At 32.3% G+C, this 22959-nt stretch overlaps 1 protein-coding gene across 3 annotated transcripts in view; it reads left to right on the forward strand.

The window, feature by feature from the left end:
• ITN1 (Ankyrin repeat family protein) overlaps positions 1-21413 on the forward strand; it is a 72763-nt gene extending 51350 nt beyond the window's left edge. For all 3 annotated transcript variants that reach the window (XM_089823463.1, XM_089823462.1, XM_089823461.1), the window contains 2 exons: positions 1383-1795; positions 20065-21413. In XM_089823463.1, the coding sequence (XP_089679589.1) occupies positions 1383-1795; positions 20065-20901 (1250 nt within the window). In that variant the 3' untranslated portion in view covers positions 20902-21413. The remainder of the gene's footprint in view (positions 1-1382; positions 1796-20064) is intronic.
• Positions 21414-22959: the final 1546 nt, after the last annotated feature.

Genomic DNA, 22959 nt, shown 5'->3' on the forward strand with positions numbered 1-22959 from the left:
ACCACTACCCCCTAAAGCTACCTGCTACCATATTATTGCAGAAGAAAAATGTAATGTGGCTGTTTGTCAGATACTTGATCCTTTCTGAGAGAATTACTTGCCTTGCAGGTCCACACATTTTGTGCCACAGTACTGAAAAGGTGACAGAGCCCCCACTGTATAGAACACAAATATTAATTGACTAAGCACAATTGATATCTTCTATTTCCAATCCCAGCATATTGAAATAATTATTCATAGAAACTTCCTCCATGGAACCACTTATGAGTGGAAAATTGTTCACTGTAATAGATGTGTTTTCAGATGCTTAATCAAAGACTAAAGTAATAACCACCCTATGAAAAGAAAAATAAGGGACATGGCTCCACAATTAAGAAAAAAACATTATTTCTGTATGAATGATATGCTATTGTAATAAACTTGTGGTCATGCCATTACTTTTTACCAATTTCTTATTGCATTGTATGTAGAACCAACTAGAGGCGACAAGGCTTTTACAAATCACTTGCAAAGTTTTAGAAATACCAGGTCGCTGAGATTTACAAGAAGACAACCAGCTAAAGAATCACAAATGTTAGCTATGATTATTTGGGATCTAACGCATAGTGCAAAAGTCTTACTTGTACTGAAGAAATAACCATTACAATTTGTCAGCTGTTATAATTCTAAGCTGTCCTCAAAGGAAATGACCTTACTCGTTCATGCCAGATAAAAGGAAAATGATTCTGCAATGATAGACAAAAGTGCTAACTAAAAGCCATTGTCATCATATATTCAGTACATTAAGTTAAACCCAAGTAGCATCTCTGTAGCAAACAAAGCACTTCGACACTGAAAACAATGTGCCACAGTAAACTCTGCTTCTAGTTTCAGATAAACTTGCCTCTCCATTACAGGCTTCAATCATGCTTACAAAATTTCTCACCTTGGCTTACCTTGTAGAGGCAGGGTAGGAGTTTTAATACTCAAATTGTCCCCTCGCAATTGTTAAACAATGCTCTCATGTCAAGTTTGGAAGTGACCCTTCTACTCACATAATGGTTATTTGGTTGTGGATGAGTATATTTTCATGTATGGCCTTCCCTCTCCTCATCTGCGTTTAAAAAATCCAATAAACTCTCCTTTTTACAAGTTTACAAAAAATTGTCTTCCTCCTCAAACTGGATATGCCTAAAATTGCAGCGTGAAATCATTTAAATGAAGAGTCATATCTTCAGAGTGAATTTATATCTGCTGCACACCACGAGGAGCTATAGATTATTATCCTATTCTGCACATCTTTATACTAATTTTTAAAATCAGGTGAATGAATTTTTTTATCTTTGAATGTTGCATTGGTTTCTAATATGACCGATATGTAATTTTCAATACATGATGCTCAGGTATTGTGAAAGAGCTTCTGAACCTCCAACCGGGACTGAGCAAAACTTTTGATTTATCAAATGCTACACCTCTTATTTCTGCTGCAATTAATGGCCATGTTGAGGTTGTTAATGAGCTTCTTGCAAAAGACTACCAGTTGATTGAAATTGCTAGGAGCAATGGCAAGAATGCACTGCATTTTGCTGCAAGAAGTGGTTATACGGAGATAGTTACAGCTCTTCTGGAAAAGGATCCACATATGGTTCGAAGAGAAGACAGGAAAGGGCAGACAGCATTGCACATGGCAGCCAAAGGTGCAAACTGCTTGGAAGTAGTGAAGTTACTCCTTAAGGTTGATCCAGCTATAGTTATGATGCCAGACAAAAAGGGTAACACTGCATTACATGTTGCCACAAGGAAGAAGCGTGAAGAGGTGCTTGCTCTTTGCCAAATCTATGTTTTATCTGATTGAAATTTTGCTCAGTGTATATTTTACATATATGAAAAGGATAAGTTGTTTGCAACTTAGCCAATCCCAAAACTAAGATTACTTCATTTCAGTGCTGACATCACAAAAGTGCTCAACTATTTTCAAAAATAGAAAATTCCATGCCGACACACTCCTCAGAATTCACAACAGAGCGATTTTGATGATCATGGCAATAAGTGTTAAGTGTCAACTGGATTGTAGCTATATAATTAGCTGCCTGGGGAAGGTGTATAGTTTTCCAATAGCAATTTGATGTTCAGTTGTGAATTGTGTTCCACAAGGTGTGACTGTATTTCAGGGTGAGATAGAGAAAAATAAGGAATGATGTTAGTGTCCATGAGTAGCAGAAGTAGGTCAATGGGACCCAAAAATAGATGCAGTTACAGTAGAATACTACTAGGCTAAATTAGAACCATACAAGCCAAAAACTGACTCAGTCCACTTATGCCTTACAGTGTAAATTCATTAATCTTTTCAAGCTATATTTAAATCGCTTTTTTGGGGCTTGATGAGTCTTTCTACCATATAGATGGATAACATAGGAAATTCATGCAGAACATGTACATTAATAACAAAGAGAACCCATTTTAAAGTCAACAATATTAGTAAAAGGCCAAACACACATCATATGTTACTGGTTAAATTGCAAAAGACACAAAGTGATAAAAACTTCTGTAGGACAATTTTAAGAAGCTCTCAGCAAGATAGCTCAGTTCAGTTTGTCAAACATCTTCGATAAAGAAGATCAACCTATCTAAACTCCTTATATAGTATACATGAGATAAGGTTCAAGCTTTTAAAAACCATTCAGGTTCTAAACAAAACAGGTTCAAGCTTTAAAAACCATCCAGGTCCTAAACAAAACAGTATTTTCCAGGAGAATCCTGGATATCAACTTTTATATGGAGAACAATATCTATTTCCATTTATAAGTATAGTTGCAGCATCTGATAATAAATTAGATAGGAAGAAAAATGAGAAGTCATTTTGGTTCTTGTAAAATATAATAAAAGAACATCTCATCGAATAGCATATAGGTCCAACATAAAAGAGACAAATCTAAGGTTTATATTTCAATAGAAACATGGTTGATACCATCAGTGGAGTCCAAGTGGAGTTTGATATTTTCATCCAAAAACTTTGAAAGGACTTTCAAACCAAAATTGACTCTTGGATCTGGGATAGAATTTGATTTCACAGTCAATTAAATATTCTATATAGTTTGAAAAAAGTCTAAGGTGCCAGTTTGGATTTGGGTTCAGACGTGGGTTCTATTAATCTTATAGCTTTAGTCCGATTGATTTGATCATAAAGTGTGTTGAACAATTATCATGATTACCAAGTTGTTCTTTATTGTCCTTAGATTCTATATATATATAGTGTTCAATTAATAATAATCTAATGATTCTTGTCAAGGTAAATAATAATAATTGTGATCAGTATTATCAAACAAAACCGATTATATTCCAAAAGGAAATGGTTCCATTTAACATCGATTAAAATTAAATGCAGATCGTGGTCTTTTAAGGCTGCGATTATAATTTGCAGCGACATCTATTAATGATAAGGCATGGCCCATATAGGGACATGACCCTATGTGGTTTAAGCCACGTAGAGTCATGCCCCTACATGGGACACGACTCTCCACTACCATATTTAATAAGAGAAGATCGCTGCCCTTTGGAAAATCCATAACTTACAAGTGATACCATTACATTGGCAGTGATCTTACATCAAACAAGTCTGTTTTATATGCATTAAAATCAGATCAAAATATACTTGCTGTTATAACAGTCAGTATACATATATAAATCTGCCAAATAAAAAAAAGGCAAAAGGTTTTGAATACCGTGATAAGGGACATATAGATAAAATCATAAGTTATTATGCCTGATCTTATTTCCTTAACATGGTATCAGAGCCTAGTTATATACAATACGAAGAGCATATACAACCTCAGAAAATCTAAAAACATCATCAAAAGGAATTTCCAATTCATTAGCAATCATGGTGAACAAAGTTAAATTTGAAAATCGACTTGAGGGTGCTGTAAATTTTGTCTTATGGAAACTCAGATTAATGATGACTCTTTGAGAACAAGAATTGGATTCATATATAGAAGATGTTATACCAATACGAATGATGGGACTGAGAAAACTCAATGTAAAAGGAATAACAATAAAGCCATGAAGATCCTAGTCGACTCGGTTAAGGATCACATAGTCCCTATCATATCAAAATTAGATAGTGCTCATGCCATGTTTACCTTCTTCCAGAACATGTATGAGATAAACAATACTAGTCAAGTCCTTGCACTAAAGTAATAATTTCATTATATAAAAATGAATAAGGGCGAAACTATTACATCTTATTTTAACTGAATTGAGAGATCAATTATCTACAACATGACAGATAATTAACAATAAAGAATTAACAATGTTGACTCTAAATGGACTTCCCACATCCTGGGAATCATTCATACAAGGGATATGTGCCCGATCCCCAAAGTTTGTTTGATTGAAAACTGATTGCATTCAAGTAAAGTCGAGATTGATTATCAGAGCAATTATTATGAATAAAAATAGTGAAGAGATTCACGTTCTAATACAAATTCTCACAAGAAAGGAAACCTCAAACAAAAGAAGGGAAAAGACAACAATAACATTCCTAAAAAAGGAAGAGAGACATGTCTAAAGTTCAATACTACAGATGTGATAAGTATGGACATCTCTCGATAAAATGTCTCGAAAGTCTCAAGAACCAAGCCTTTATAGAAGAAGTTAAGGATATAGAACGAATGGTATTCTATTCAGCTTTATCAAGTGAATTAATAACCAATAGAAATACTTGGGTCATAGACAGTGGAGCATCATGTCGTATTACTGGATTCAAAGAACAACTAGATAGTCTTGGTGAAAATTCAGATGAAGTCACTATTGGAGATAACTCCACACACCTTGTGAAAGGAATTGGGACCGACACAATCAATTTAAAATCTAGAGTTTCCCTACAACTAGCTGAAGTACTATTATTACTAGGATTCAAGAGAACTCTAATGTCCATCTCCGCTCTGGAAGACAAAGGGTATCATATTACATTCTTGGATGGGAAAGTTCTCACTTGGCCTAAGAACTCTAACATAAAGAATGCATATACAAGAGGAGTTTGTGATGGATGTTTGTACAAATTGTGTAATGTTCAAAATCAAGCCCCTACTCATGATGTTTCCACTACAAATGAAATCTGGCATAGAAGACTCTAGGACATCTTAACTTATGTGCCCTTCAAACTTGTCACAAGACTACCTAAATTAAAACTTGGACATGATGGAATATGTAAGGGTTGTGCATGAGGGAAGAATTCTAAAGAGATTTTTCATTGTAGTGAACACAAATCTAAAAATGTACTTGAATGAACTCACACTGATTTATGTGGACCAATGGCAATACCCTCCTTAGGCGGATTTTTGTATTATGTAATTTTTGTTGATGACTACTCTAGGAAGACTTGGATTTATTTTCTAAAACTCAAAGAGTCAAATGAAGTAGAAGTATTAGCAAAATTCAAAGAATTTAAAGCCTTGGTTAAAAATATGATTGAGAAAAGAACTAAAACTCTAAGGTCAGATAATGGGGGAGAGTATATCTCAAAAAACATTAAAGAATTTTGTAATACTACTAGAATTAAGAGGAAGTACAGTGTCCCATATAATCCTCAACAAAATGGGGTAGCAAAAAGGAAGAACACAACCATCGTAGAAGCTACTAAGACTATGATGCATGATCAAAATCTTCATACGTCATTTTGGGCAGATATAAGATAAGATAAGATAAAATTATTAATGTCCACGAAAAACCAAAACGGTTTATGGGACTGAGCATACAAACAGAAGAGCCAGCCAAGCAAAGGCACCAAACGGTGATTGAAAAGGAACAAAGCAACAAGAAGAAAGAAAGACAAGGTAAGGACTAAGGGTCCTTCATTGTCACAAAGAAATCCGCAATAGAGAGGTACATCCATGGACAATCCATAGTCTTCGGATGTCGTGAAGAACCCCTATAGGACTGATGCTACTTGTAGAGATTGGTACAATGTCTGACAGATCTGGAATGTGAAGTAGTGGAAGGCCTTTTCAAACCTTGCAGAGGAGACAAGGGAGAGAAAAATGTGGTAATGAGCTGATTAGAAATTTGTCTCTGATGAAAGGATTGCAGGGTATTCTCACGAAGATGGGTGGCCTCCTGAAGATAAAGTGCTAAACATTGTTGATCAATATAACTGAAGAACATCGAGAGAGAAGAACAGTCTCTGAAAAGGCAATAGAATCTCCCTCTGATCTCATAGTAATGAGGACAATGAAATATGAAGTGAGTCTCGGTCTCAACCTCCATCAGAGTGCATAACTGGCATAATTGATTAGCCTGATCCATATGGTGATTAGTCCGAGCCCTGAAAAGCAGAAGAATGTCCTCACTCTAGTCTTGATAACATAACTCTTAAAGAAGTCTTTACTGGAAACAAGCTTGACTTAAGTCAATTGAGAATAGTTGGTTGCCTAACCTATATTCACATTCCTGAGGTGAAAAGATCAAAACTAGATCCATCAGGAAAGAAAGAGATCTTTGTGGAATATAGTGGATTATCTAAAGGTTGTAGGATATATGCTCCTAGTCAGAAAATAATTGAACTAAGAAGAGATGTAACTTTCAAAGAAGACATAGCATTCAAAACATCTAGAAACATTAGTGAGACAAAAATGATGAGTCACCACAAGAAATGGAAGAGGATTCAAACACTGGACTTCAGAGAGAGACAATTGTAGAAAATTATGAACTTGTGAACTCTATTCCTTAACCCCCTGGACCTGCTAATGAGAGAAAAATACCATTATGGGCAAGAGAAGTTCTTGAAGAAGAAGAAACTTATGCTGCACTAAAGGGAACTTTTAGAGAAAGCGTGAAGCCTAGAGGTCACTCAAATTATGTTGCTCTTATGAGTGAACTAATTAGGTTTGAACCTTCAAATACTAAAGAGGCATTAAAACACCAAGTTCGAAAAGTTGTCGTGGTTGAGGAGTAGATAGTCCACACCACCTAAATTTGCTTGTCCTTATATATATATATATATATATATATATATATATATATATATATATATATATATATATATATATATTATTGGATAGTTGATTTTGTAACTTAAGATACATGTCTCACATCTGCTAGAGAGATGATCTTATATACTATCCCATAATGGTGCCTATTGATCACACCTTAGTTTTGTCTCCCTCTAATTGTTTTTATTGTTCTAGATCAATCTATAATAGAACTACACATATTAAAATATATTTAATGAATATATGAAGACACAAAACATACACAGATGAGGTATACATAAAGTATGTACATTAAATGAATGAAGACATGAAGTGTACACATTATCAAAAACTATTATTTCTATTATTTCATTTTTACACTTTGAACTATACAACATTTTGTTGAGACGATTCTTGACGTGTTTACAAAAGTTTTATGTTATAAGTACTTTAATTTTGGTTCCAAACTAGCATATGCTCTAATGTTTCCGTAGTACTATTTGTGGGTTGTTTGAATCCTCCCCCCCCCCCCATATTATCTCCTCTGGGTATAAAAGGGGGCTTGGATGTCCTAGAAGAGGAAGATCCATTATTGTTCTTTGAGTGATTAGAATTTATGTCCCTCCCATTAGTAGAGTTATTCCTAAGACTGTCGATTGAGTTCCTCGTGCTTTATAATGCTTTGGGTAGTGTGTGAGTTGTTTAAATTGCTTGTTCCATAAATGCCCTCATTTCCTTGGCTAATTATGCATTCATCTTGTTTTTATTTTATTTTCCTTTGATAGGCATGCATGCTCCTCATAGGATGGCAAGATTATGCTTTGATACCACTTGTAATGACCCCTACTAGGAGGTTGTCAATTTACAATGTTTAACATTATTAATAATTAAATCAATTCTATTTTTAGGAAACTATGAATAGCGTACATTTGGTAATCAATATAGTTAAAGCCTAGATTCCTCACCTCCTCCCTAAACTCTACCCTAAGGAGCATAGATTCTTTGGATTTACTCTACCTTTCACTACATAACACCATCAATTCCTACGACTATAACAATGGATTAAGGAATAAGTTACAAATATATTAATATATCTTATATTACAAGATATTCATATAATATATATACACACCCCTATATATATGCCAAGAGTAATCCTTCTGAAGGCACCTATTTTTATCAAACCCCAATATTATTTGTGTGGGTTATGGTTGAGAAAATAGGCACCTTGGGAAAGATCTCTCTCTCTCTCTCTCTCTCTCTCTCTATATATATATATATATATATATATATATATAACACCAACTATCAACTCCCACGGCTACAACAAGAGATTAAGGAATAAGTTACAACTACAAATATATTAATATCTCTTATATTACAAGGTATTCATATAATATATATAGTTACACACACCCCTATATATATATATATTTATGTATATGTACATACATACATACATGTATGTTTGTATATGTATATATGTATGTACATATACATATGTGTGTGTGTGTGTGTGTGTACACACACACACACACACACACTCACACACACAGAGAGAGACACATATACATTTACATATATATACACATATATACATACACACACACATATGTATATATTTGTATATTCATATATATATATACATACACACACACACACACACACACACACACACACACACACACACATAAGCAAGTTGTGGTGTGACATGGAAGACATTTTATGATGTTTAAAATTTAAATTAATGATGCTAAGGGTTACAACTATTGTTAGTGTTACGGTTAAGGTTAAGGTTGGATGGAAGGTTAGGATATTATATGAATTTTAATCTATAATTATATAAGGGTAAGGGTTAGTATTATGATTAAAATTAGAGTTATGGCTAAGGTTAGTGTTAGCATTAGGGTTAGAAATAGTGTTAGTAGATCATAGTTAACCTTAGCATTTCACCTAGGACTAATGGTAAATTATGGTTATAGTTAGGGTGAATGTTTTAAAGTTAGTACTAATATTATGTTAATGGTGACAATTAGAATTAGGGTTAGGGGTAGGGTGAGGGTTAGGGCTAGGGGTAGGGTGAGATTAATATTAAATTGACAATTAGTATTGTTACATTTAACAATTACAATTAAAGTTATGTTTAAGGTTATCTTACGACCATCTAACTTCCTATTTTGTCTTTTTACAACTTTTGAAAAGTTGCATTTTACAACTTTTTACAATATTTGACTCAAATGACTTTACAAATTCACAAGAATATTCCAAACATATTAGAATTGAAGAATAATATCTTTTATCATCATTTTACCACTTCATGGTTATTTTATATAAATTTTATCAAATAACCAATTCAAGACCATATTAGGATAACTCATTACAATAGACTTTTTAAACCTTTAATATTGAAGACAAAATGCAACTGTAATCGAATTTAATTATGAATACTATAGAATAATTTGATGTATTTTCTTGGTGCTCTTGCACCATACTCCCAACTTTGAAAAGTTTCCAAGTCCTTTGGAAACATGGATGGAAATAACCTACAAGAAATCTTTTTGAGTGAGATCTTCAACTTTGTCTTCAGTCATCTTTCTCATTTCATGTTCATGCCTCTTCATTCTTCTTTCATTATCTATATGCTGCTTTAATACTCCTTCAAGTAATCTTCTTGTGACTCCTATTAGTGGAGTGTATATGGATGCCATCCATGGTGCTTCACCAACTTTATGTCCACTTCTTCATGATGCATCAACTCATCGACAACCTCTTTGCCTCACTTAGGAGTTTTCCTCTTTGCCTCTCTCCCTCGTCTCTTGACAACTAATAGACCATATCCTATGAACTTGGACCATCTCTTTGGCCCTTGACAAACCTTCTATGTCTGCCTTCTTCCAGCTAGATGGTCAAGCACCTGCAACCGTAATCATTAGCAAAAACCAAATAACAAATTTTTCTTTAGCTAGGTCCTGGTGTGGATTGCCTTATTTGGTGCTCGACCCACACACTCAAGATCTTTTAGCTTTGATACCAATTTGATGCAAGGTAGTATATTAAACCCTTCAAGAACCCCCAAATCAACCATAGAGTTCAATAATCAACACAATTTCTTCAACATGATAGAGGCATTAACATATGTGAAATAAACTCTATGCTGGTCCTGAAAATATAGTCATAAACAGTCATCAATAAATATTCAAATATTCATAATCAAGCCAATCCCACCGTTCATATCAAGTAGAATGGGTAATTATATATCATGTCTTCAATTTATAGCAAGATCCAATAGTGCAATAAAAAGTTATGATTATTTTCCCAAAATTGGTTGTCGTGAATCAGAGTTTTGGGCAGTTACAAACGGTTTTCACCAAAAATTTGATAACTTCCTCAATATTGCATGAAATCATCTCAAACCAAAAGCAATGGAAGGCTTATTCAATGTACTCAACTATCATAATAGAAATACACTTGTTTCTAGGTTGTACATTTCCGTACAAAACCTGAAAACAAGAGGAAAAACTTTCAAGACAACAAAACAATAGATTGAAACAATGAAAATATGATACGAAAATGCTTCCAATGCTTTCCAATCCTTTTCTCACTTTACATCATGCTTATGAATGACCATTAAAAAAGTTTTAATAGCCTTTACACCTTCATGTGGAAGTTATAACTACTCAACTTCCTCTTACAACAATCTAACTTCCCATTTTGTCTTTTTCCAACTTTTGAAAAGCTGCATTTTACCACTTTTTACAATATTTGACTCAAATGACTTTATAGCTTCACAAGAGTATTCCAAACATATTAGAATGGAATAATAATATCTTTTATCATCATTTTACCACTTCATGGTTATTTTATACAAATTTTATCAAATAACCAATTCAAGACCATATTAGGATAACTCATTACAATAGGCTCTTTTAACCTTTAATATTGATGACATTACTAACGCAAACGTATTAAATTAAATTATGAATACTATCAAATAATTTGATGTATTTTCTTGGTGCTCTCTCTCTCTCTCTCTCTCTCTCTCTCTCTCTCTCTCTATATATATATATATATATATATATATATATATATATATATATATATATCTGTGTGTGTGTGCCCCCAAGTCACCCTCTCTCTCACTCCCCACCCTTCCCTTTGTCTTACCATCGTATCCCTCTCTCCACCCTATCTCTAATATCTCTCTCTCTATAGAAAAAATCCCTCTCTCCACCCCTCTCTAATATCTCTCTCCATTGAAAACATCTCTCTATTAAAAACATAATATGAGCCCTTGCCTCTCTGTAGATATGCGCCCTAATCATCATCTCTCTCTCTCTCTCTCTCTCTCTCTCTCTACTCCCTTACAACGATACCCCTCTACCACCTTCTCCCTATTAAAAACATATTATTATTGCTAGTTAGTAGTACAATTAGAGATAGGGTTAAGGTTAGGTATACAACCTACAAAATGCTCAATACATGCACATATAGAGTTAGGATTAGGATCCAAGGTTTACAGTTTCATTTATATGGCATTTAGTGTTATGGTTAGGATTAATAAGTGGTTAAGTGTTACAATAAAATTATGAATGTGGTTAAGGGAAGTGTGAGATTTAGGTGTAGCGTTGGAGTATTTGGATATACACTATGAACATAATTAGGATTAAAATTTTAAACATGACTTGAATAAGGAAAACAATTTAATTTAAAGTGTGAAAGAAAAGATAAGAATCAACTATATAGAAAATATTTCTTCATAATTATGTGAGAACATTATATATTGTTTAATAATGCTAATGCAAGTTTTATTGCAATGTTTAATAATTGTATTAAATAAATATGCCTATCATAGAGACTTATGATTTTCCATTAATATTAGTGAAATAAGGGTTACACTTAGAATAAAGATGTTGCTTTGAATTAGAATATGGGGTTTATACTAAATTTAGCATGTAACATATATGTGAGACATCCTTTCTAATTAACACATTTAGTAGCCACATCCATTGAAGACGTCTTTTGTAGAAACAATTTATTTTTCTCTTGTTCTCTTCATGAAAGTTGCATAGAACAATGAGGAAATTTAGCTCTCAATACAACTAATTAGAAGAAGTGAAAGTCTGAAACCGAAGACAAGAATGAACTATATACAAATCATTTCTTTGCAATGGTGTAAATACACGATATATTTTTCAATGATTATGATTCTATTGCGACCTTTATTTGAACATTAATCGCGAAAGAGTTGTTTAATTATTGCGGAAAACACATCCACTTCTACAAATGTGTCGCACAAAATTTTTGCAGCATCTTTCATCTGCATTATTTCCAATTCTTCAACATAGACAACTAACAATGTTGCGTTCTCCACAATTTTAATTATAGTTGTGCATGTAATCACCTAAAAATGGTCATCTAGACTATTAGACCCCTTTTCAGCATTTTGAGTAGTTTAATTAATCATTTACCTAGACCGAATTGCTAATAATCAATTAATTTGATTATAATCTATAGTTTGACTATGCTATCCTAAGTTCATTATTTAATTAAAAGAACATGCCCCTTTCTAATTAAATAAAAGACCCCATTCTTCTAACCCACTTAAAGGGCACACATAAAGTCCTTTTTCTATTTTGCAATTAAAAGAAAAGACTTGTGAGACTTTTGTCTTATATGACAAGTCAACTTATATTCTATTGGTTGACTTGTGTGTGCACATGGATCTCATCTTTTCGAATTCCACCGTTGATCATCCATCATCTTCATCTTGATCTCTACCGTTCGTACGACTTTAAAAGGGAGATAACTTTCCCCCTCAAAGGATCCATACTCTTGAGTATTGTTATGCTGCAGGTTTTTTATTCGAATTCTTGAGAGCTTTTTGGAGAACTTCTATTTCATGTCTACATTTCTTTCATCCATGGCATTTTGTCATATGGCATTCTAGTTTAGTTGCATGTTAATGTAGTTCTTTTGCAATAGTTTAGTTCACATAGTCTAATTAGTATGATGTAACACTTTCATTTGCTTAGCCTAGTTGCATTGTGCATTTCATTTTAGTTTATTCTCATTCTTGCATTGCATATTCAAGAGTTCATTGACACTAGCATTCTTGCTCTTACTCAAAGAATCTCCCATCTTATGGTTTACTAGCAAGGGTTGTGTTTCTAAGGCTCAGTTGAGCGCTTTCTTTATGCTCATTTGTATGCTTCTTGCACTCCATGACTAGGGAGCTCCAAGCCGCCATTCAAGCTTTCCAATCTATGGAAAACCTTGGACAAAAGGGTGTAGAGGAGTGCACTTTTTGAGTGTACAGTGCACAACTCTTTAATTATTTGTAAGCACTTGTCAAACTCAGTCTCAAAGAAATCAAGCAATCGAGCTAGTATCAATGATGTTGAATCTTTGTTAGTGACATCCATAACTCAAATAGTAACCTTCAAACTTATAAACAAACATTGGTATATAGAAATAATCATAATTAAAAAAAAAAAAGTATTAGTAATTAGCATAATTTTTATATTTATATTTGAGAGTGTCATTTAACATTTTATTATGTTATTTGACATTTTCTATTTTAATTTGAATTTTCATTTTAATATTTTAGAATATCATTTGATATTTTATTTTTAATTCGTATATTTTATATTTGTGAATGCCAAATGACAATTTCTATTTTAATTTGGTTTTTCAACTTTTAATTCGTTTGTAACTTACAATTTTTATTATTATTCAAGAGTGTTTCAACTTTTAATTCGTTTGCAACTTATAATTTTTATTATTATTCAAGATTGTTTCAAATTACAATTTCTATTTTAATTTAAACTTTTCAAACTTCAAATTGTTTTTAAGTGACAACAAATCTTTGACATATTTCCCATGCTAGTAATCTTGATCCCGTTATCAAATACAATTTAGTAAATTAAAAATTAATAAGACGATATTATATTAAAATAAATAAATAATATTTTAATAATTAAAACAATATTGCTAGTATAAATACATTAATAAGATAAATATCAAATACATTAAAAAGATTAATAATTTTTTTAATTTTTGGCCTGAAAAGCCTTTTACCAATAAATTGTCAGTCCTTACTGAATAATTTTCTGACCGATTTTCCATTCATCCCACTTTTAACTTTGTTTTTATCTATTTATTTAATTTAATTAGTTATCATCCACACTGTTAACTATTATTTTTTTCTTATTTATTTAACTTAATTAGCTATTGTTAATTCTTATTTTTAAATTTATTTATTTGACTTAATTATTTATTATTGATTGTTTATTTAAAAAAAAATTATTTTATTTCAATTAGAAATTATTTAAAATTTAATTTATTGAGATGAGATTTTATTTTATTTATAATTTATTTCTAATTTTAACTTTTTTTCTTATTTATTTAAAAACTTAATTAGTTGTTATATCCACTTTTAATTCACATCTTTCTTCCTTTTATTTAACTTTTGATTTTTAAAATTAATTGAAGTTTTAGTTTTTTATTTAATTTAATTTATTTTTTAAATTAGTTTAGCTAATAGGATATTTGTGTGAGGAGTTGCTATTTTTTTAATATATTTTTATATTTCTCATATTAATTTTTCATAATAATTTTTTTGATGGAGATTTTTTAAATGATTATTTTATTTAACTTTAAATTAGTTTAGTTTATTTTTTATTATTCACTTTATATGTGTTAATTTTTAGATGATAATTTATTAGTATATGATATATTAAATAAATAAAGAATATTTGTTTAGTTTATTAAAAAAAATAAAATTTATTTTATTTAGATTAAAAATTAATTTTAATTTAATTTATGCACATTGAATTATAGTTTTAATTTTTTTTTGTAAAAACCTATCGGCTAAAAGCTTGGAAGTGCTAGTTTAAAAATGTAGTCATATGACAAGACTATATTAAGATTTAAAAAAAAAAAATTTTAATTATGTATTAATATGGAAGCATTGTCATTAAAGACAATATTAAGTACATGCATTATAAAAAAACAATGGAAATCTAAAACAAACCTCTCTGATGATGCCTTCTAGGCTCTTGAATAATAAACTTAAAACTTAAATCTAAAACTAAAAATTATATTAAAGAATTAGATATTTAAAGCATAAAATTTCACCTAGGTCTCTATTTGTTGTCTTTTATTGAAATGAATCTTCTCCTCCAAAAATCAAGCAGCTCCAACTTTCTCCAATCTCTTCAAGCTTTCAACTATACTACAAGAAATTAAATGAAAAAAATGATATGCCCTGATAGTCTTTTGCGTGTCCTCAAATTCTTAAAAAGGTGCCTCTTCAAATTTGATATATTTAATATCATTTTTCATTTTTTTAAAATTTGAGAATATCATTTGACATTTAATTTTTAATTTGAATTCTTCAATCTTTGTCAATATCATTTTGCATACTTTCCATTTTAATATAATTTTAGAATGTCATTTGTCAATTTATTTTTTATTTTTATTTGTTAATAGTTATGAATGTCAAATAACATTATGTATTTTAATTTAACTTTTAAACCTTTTTGTGAATGTCAAATGACATTTGCAATTTAAATTGATTTTTTAAAATTAAATTTATTTGTAATTGCATATTCTTGACATATTCTTGTGTTCGTTTGTGCCTCCATTGTCAAGATATACTAGGTAACAACTAGGTAATAAACTTATATTGATATGCCTCAATTGTCTAACATATTTGTTTCATCATTAGTAGCAATAATTGTAGACCATATATATGTGTGTGTGTGTGTGTGTTTGTGTATATATATACATACTAGGTAATAAACATGCATTGATATGCTTCAATTATCTAACATATTTGTTTCATCATTATTAACAATAATTGTAGACCGTGTGTGTGTGTGTGTGTGTGTGTGTGTCTATATATATATATATATATATATATATATATATATATATATATATATATATATATATAAACAAATTCATTTTATATATATAAATTACTTGTTTGCATATTTTTGCCTTAAATTTGTTTGACATATTATACCAATTTCCAAGGGGGGAGTTCATAGGCATACCTTTGTTTGGTTCTTTGTTTGTTTAGGGAAGACTTTATACTTTCCTAACATCCTCTGTTTTATCTCCTTTCTTCAATGATCGGTATTTTGTCTTGGATACTTTAAGCAATATACTATTGTATTCACTTTCTCCAAAATCTAATTAATTTTTACAATCACGAGATCTTTTTTTAACTAATTCACATATTTATAAAGTTTTTTTTTAATTTAAAATTTTATATACTATAATAAATATATGATTGGCTAAATTCTTTTGGTGTTATAGGATCCTTTTTTTGGATATGGTTCCATATTCTTTTTTCGACTAATTTATATATTATATTATTTAAACATATTTGATCATTGAGAAAATCATATTTTTAGTTTATTTTGTAAACACATAACATCCATTATATGAAAATGGTTGAAAAAATAAATAAGAAAGTTAGAAAAATTATAAAAAAATTACTCTTTAGATTTTTCGATTAAAAGAGAAGCTATATTTTTATTTTTAAATTTAAATTAATTTAATTATTTTTTACTTATAGACCTTTCATTTATTAATTATGAATTCTCTTACTTTCTACAATTATTTTCTAACTATACATTTAACTAAATTAAATTTATTAAAAATATATAACAAAATAACAACTTTTATTCCATAAAGTAAAAAAAACAAACACAATTAACTATAACGGCAAATACCACACTACTATGTGACACTTGTTTCTATTTCAAATTGAATGTACTCTCTCTTTTTGTACCATTCAGTGCCATCGTGTCTTATCCCCAAAGCACCATTTATAATGAAATGGTCGGACATGACGCTTCAAGCAGTAACGTGATGTTTATTGTGGTTGTTGGTTAAAACTGTCAACCCATAATTATAGACTTTGCATTATCATATTAGTTATAATACTTTTTAATTGTCAGTATTAAATTTTAATATTTGAACATATTTATGCTTAACATTCGTATTAATGATTGTCTTAGTTGTATTTCTAGTTCTACTTATACATTGATACATATTGATTTAATATTATTTTCTATTATATAGTTTAATACATATTGATTATTGATCTGCTTGATACATATTACTTAATTAGTCTAATAATAGAATAACTATCAATCAATTAAACTAGTACATATATTATTAAATACATTTGTATATGTTTATCAATGGAGTTCGTGACACATGGGCTAGGTAATGTTGAGATACTTTCATTATCGATGAATGTTTGGTTGAATGTACTCATTGTAGAATGCTAATATGATGTCCTCTCACACAACCCTCCTTTTGTCAAGCATAGTGTCCATGCTTTCATACATCTCTTCAAGGAAAGGTCCATCGGCATCCCCATATCGAATCACCTAGAAAATTGGAGTAATTATGGATATTATATTTTATCACCCCAAGAAATCACTCTTCATGACATTTTTCACTCACATCTTATGCTTTGTCATAGGCTTGAGCCACCAATTTCATTCTATTGTCATAACCTTTAGTCGCATTGCCTCATTGAAGATCTTGAAGAGTGCATGTGAAGTGTGGTGGTTGGAAATAACATCTATACATCTCTAGCATCATTGACCACTGCTTTGATCCAATCAATCTTTCCCATGTCCTTGAGTGCATTATTCATGGCGCACACACGAGTCCATAATTTTGCTATAACTTTGCACACATGGATTTCATCTATCACTACTTGAACCACATTATGTGACCCAACCTCCTCAATAGAATCCTTGAAGATCTGAAACTGAAACAGAGCATCTTTTCTGTGCCCTAAACAATCAATTGCCTTAAGAAAATATGGGTCTTCTAAATATATAACTATGATATTGATTAGTGGACAATGCCTAGTGTACATACACCCATCCATGATAATATTGTATCCACTTGCCACGCAACATTCTTCATCTTCTCCATTAACATTTCTATCTTCGAATTGTTCTTAGCCAAGATCACGGTACTTAATTCTGTCTCCTTGGTGACACATATGATGGTCCTAGCCTTGCCAATGAAATGAATTGTCATTGGCAGAGAAGAAGTTGCCGATGGTATCATCTGCATCATCCTTCATGTGCACATTGAGATATTCATCTATTGGACTTAGGAGCAACTCTTTTCAACCTGCATTTCCCCCCTAGCCTCTGATGCATGTACCTTTAAAGAACTTGGAATATGTGCAGCTTGCCTTTGCGAAGTAGGGGCATAACTGTGTGGCTGGCTTTGATGACCCATTGGCCCATGAGACAAAGCAACAGATATAGGTGCAACATAGCTTATATATCTCAGCTTTGTACTTCAGGTTTTCCATGGATATGAAGGGGATGGGCATTAACTCTGGTAGCTGCCATAAAATTCAAGGCCACAAAAGTGGCACCCCACAATGTCGTGCCCCTAGACGTACCACACTTGGTTGATAATAGTGTTGCAAATTGTTTTAAAGGAGTTGACCCTTAGAAAAATTTCCCAATAATGTGGAAGGGCAATTCATACTTGCAGCTACACAGCCATGGAGCTGATGGTTCGGGCTTCATTGTCATGGTCATTCCCCTCAGCCTTAGCCTCTTGTGCATAATCAGATTCAGCACTTTTACTTTGAACGTCAACCTCTTTCTCACTCACCCCATGAGAACTCATCGTGACATTGCAAGAAATAATATAAAATTTGAAAGTTTATAATTTTAAAATAAAATTCAGACTCTGACCACAGCATAATGCAAAGGTTTTAAGACATTTTCTTTTCTTTTTTCATACTTCATGTCGTACTAAGCACAAAAGCAGAGCAAACAGAAAAGTTTTAACCTAGTTTGACAAATGTTAAATAAAAGTTTAAAAATTTAAACATATAATTTTAAAATAATTTTATAAAATGGCAAACATAAAAAATAAAATAAAAAATGTGACAGCCCACAACCATGTCTGTAAATATGTTTTTTGCTTTTAAAAATTTCAAATTTTGATATTGAATCTTGATGACAATATGAACAATGAACAATGAATATACTTGTATCCATGTCAATGAGATTACGAAACAAATGTATGAAACTAATTAAAAAATAAAGAAGTCATAGAATCCTATCTAATGCTTGAAAATTCCTTTCAGTGTACTGTAGAATCCCTCTTCTCTTTGCTCCTTCTCAACCCTCTTGCATTTGCATCACTTCATTCTCTCTCTTTCACTCCTTCACTCTCACTCACTTTCTTTTCTCAACCGTCCTGTTGAAATGAAGTCCCGAGTAAAAATGAGGATTATAGATATTAAATAGGTTATGGGAGGCTTTTGTGGGCCCCATTAGTCATTAGGGTTTGGTCTTGGGCATTGTTTCCTAAAAAAAGAGTGAATTATTTTAATTTAAAATGTGTTGTACGCCTACTGGCCGTAGGAGACACCTGGGCCTCCCCAAGGCTACCATATTCATCTGTTTTCTTTTTGCACATGAAGACATCTTAGTTGGTCGTTCTTTATATGCTCATAGCTTTGTTGTACACTTCTACAAATGATGACGGTGGTCATATTTCCATTTTCTTCCACAATGAAGGAACTAGACCTTCAGTGAACCATAATTAAATTTTTCAATGCTTTAGCTAGTTCTTTGTCCAGTTTGAGCTGTTTATTGTATGTTCTCACATTCTAATGTTTTCCAGGTGTTGTATATTTTTTTTGCAAAGATTTCATTGTCATCTTGGGACATCCTAAATTCTTTTTCAAAAGCCTTCATATTTCAGCTGATTGACTTAATCTTTACATAACAGTCAACTGCCACAGCTCTTAGGATGGCTGGGAATGACTCTAGTCAATAATTTTTATCATTCCGCCCATTTTCTGCCTAAATGGTTTCATGAGTCTTGCAATGTTTCTGTGGATCCTTAAAGTTACTCCCATTAACTTTGAGCCAATCAGGAAAATTCTCAAATAAAGGGACTGTCCAAGGCTCTGATACTACATAAGGGAACAGTAAACCCATTGTGACAAATGACACAGATATGATTGATTGAATGCATACTTAATTTTCTGTCTTCAAATAACGATTTAGTCATGAACTAATGAAAACATTGGTGCTAAATACAGATTGTGAGAGAACTTCTGACAATGCAACATATCAGTGTCAATACCCTAAATAGATCCAATAAGACTGCTATGGATCTTGCAGAAGAGTTGCCTTACTCAGAAGCCGCCACAGAAATCAAATCCCGTCTGGCAGAGTTCGGTGGAGTTAGAGCCAAAGATCTGAATCAGCCTAGAGATGAATTAAAAAAGACAGTGAGTGAAATAAAACATGATGTTCTCTATCAATTGAGGCAGACTGAGAAGACCAATAAAAATGTGAATGGTATAGCAAAGGATCTAAAGAAACTGCACAGGGAAGGTATAAACAATGCCACTAATTCAGTGACAGTTGTTGCTGTCCTGTTTGCTACAGTAGCATTTGCTGCTATTTTTACTGTACCCGGTGGCAATGTAAGCTCTGGAGAGGCTACAGTAGCAAATCGTGCTTCTTTTCAAATATTTTTTGTATTCAATGCCATTGCTCTTTTCACATCTCTGGCTGTTGTGATAGTCCAGATCACCCTGGTAAGATGGGAAACAAGATCTCAGAGAAAGGTAGTGGAAGTGATTAACAAACTCATGTGGCTAGCTTCTATATGCACAACTATTGCCTTTGTTGCATCTGCTTACATAGTTGTAGGTCGTCACGCTCAGTGGTTGGCCTTTGCCGTTACTTTTATAGGTGGGGTAATTATGGTCAGTGTGTTTGGTATAATGACCTATTTCATTGTCAAATTCAAGAGGAGTCGATCTTTCAGGAGGCTGAGAAGATCTTCAAACAGCCGATCCAGCTCATGGAACTTACCTTCAGAATTTTCAGAGTCAGAGATTGATAGTCACAGGATATATGCAATTTAATATCTGCTGCTTCAACCATCATATCATGCATGCGGTTTAGCTCATGTGGGTCCTTCATAATTCATGTCAAATACTAGATAATGTATTTCTATGAGTCCAAGCTAAGCATGATTGTGACATGTACCCATCTCTTGTTTCATTGCTCCCATCTTCCCATTTCCACACTATTTTCCTATTCAAATATTGTTTGTATAATTTTGGATATACTTACATTTGCCCATTTTATGCATTCCTGTATTTCCCTGGTCTCGTAAAAGAAAGATTCTAGAACATAGACTCCAAGAATATTATGGTATTCTCACAGGTAATTCTGGTTTATATTGTGGTTAATTATGTGCACCTATAGCTTGTATGGCACTGTATAGGAAAGTGTACTATGGGGGTCCATGTACCTTTTAAACCTCCCTGCAATGTTTTCACTTCTTGTGGAGATTTCAAGTATTAAGCTTCTACAAGCTATGAAATGGTAATTGTCCAAATTTTATATGGACATTAAAATGTGTTTCTCAGAATGTTTTGAAGATGCTTCCTTTGAATGTGACATTGTTAATTATGAATGCAATACTGTGGGAAGTGGTTGTTAGTTTTCAGACCATGGTAAGTAGATTCTGCATGCAAACAACTTAATCGTAATTTTGTTTAGCTTAAGCATGAAAAGTTCAGTCAAACAATAATCTGAGTATGCTAATCTACGAAAAGATACTGCTGAAATATGAATACTCAAAACACACAATTAGAGGCCTAACTTTTCAACAGTATTCTCATTAAATTTGAAAGGGAATACATTGCATTGAAACACAATTTTAGAAAAACAATTCTTTGCATCATGATATAATTAGAATGCATGTCATTAATTACATGATTGCAGTATGATTCTAAGAAAAGCTAGATGAGCTCCAAGATAAAATTACAACTCAGTGAACAATATTGTGTAATCAATCGACCTATAGTCTAATAGTTAATAAGGTCCTAATCGAGGTAGCTAAGACTATGTAATGCCCACAAAAGCTCAAGTCTTAAGTAATTAACTTGGTGCTTATTTCAAAGAAGACTCCCGACATGATGGTATCATATTCTTCTATATGACTCTTTGCTCTGTCTGTTGATCCCTGAGTCACATAGAAGCACAGGTGAACTCTGCTATCACTGTTGTGCCATGTTGATGTTTATGTTTCTCTTTACTACACCTTTAAGACATTCATACCGACCCAGGCTCCTTTAGCATATGTTGTGTTGAGGGGAAAGTGCAGTGTATTACTGTACTGTTGAAGAAAGAACATCTTCAAAGCAACATAGGTATAACTCTGTAAAAACCCTGCTTGGTTATGGCTTCAAATAACATCAACTTTCTTTCACAATTCAATAGTTTGGCATTTTGACAAACAATTGGCATGCAACTCTTAGACCGCCTTGATTTATATTTCAACCTTGTGAATTAATGCTAGCCAATACTATGCCCAAAAAAATAGAATTACAATAGTGGAGCAAATACCATACTATCTCTATGCTGCAACTATAATATTGGATTATCAATTAGCTGTAAATTCCACAACATGCATAGCTAATACACATGACATAACATCTATTGAACTTTGAGCATTTATTGATTATATTCAATGACGAACCTGAGGGTGATTCACAGCCTCCCAAATGTTGCCAATCAAGCAGCCGTTACTCAGAATTCAGAATTACGAACGTCCCAGGTTGCAGTAAATTCCAATGCCTACAAACTCCTCAGATTCTAGGTGTGCACCATGTAATAGAGCCCAGCTGTTTGCAGTATCATAATCATAGGTGCTGGCAGATGAGAGGGACGTCCAAAATGTGTGCTACCCTAGGGTTCCATGGAGGGGGCTTGGGCTTTATATTTTAGGAGCTGGAGGTCCCATGATAATATTTTGGGGGGCTAAAGCTTAATTTGGAATATTTTCCTATTAACTAGGAGCCCCTACTTTTTAGTTGAGCAGATGGAAAAGGGTGGGGATTGGAAATAGCCTCTACTGTTTAGGGAAGAATTCTGCCACTTGGCAAGAACCTACTCTTCATTTTCCCTCCAAA

The sequence above is a fragment of the Cupressus sempervirens genome, chromosome 1 (assembly GCF_028749045.1).
Source record: "Cupressus sempervirens isolate cs-2001-9-10 chromosome 1, ASM2874904v1, whole genome shotgun sequence".
Classification (NCBI taxonomy): domain Eukaryota; kingdom Viridiplantae; phylum Streptophyta; class Pinopsida; order Cupressales; family Cupressaceae; genus Cupressus; species Cupressus sempervirens.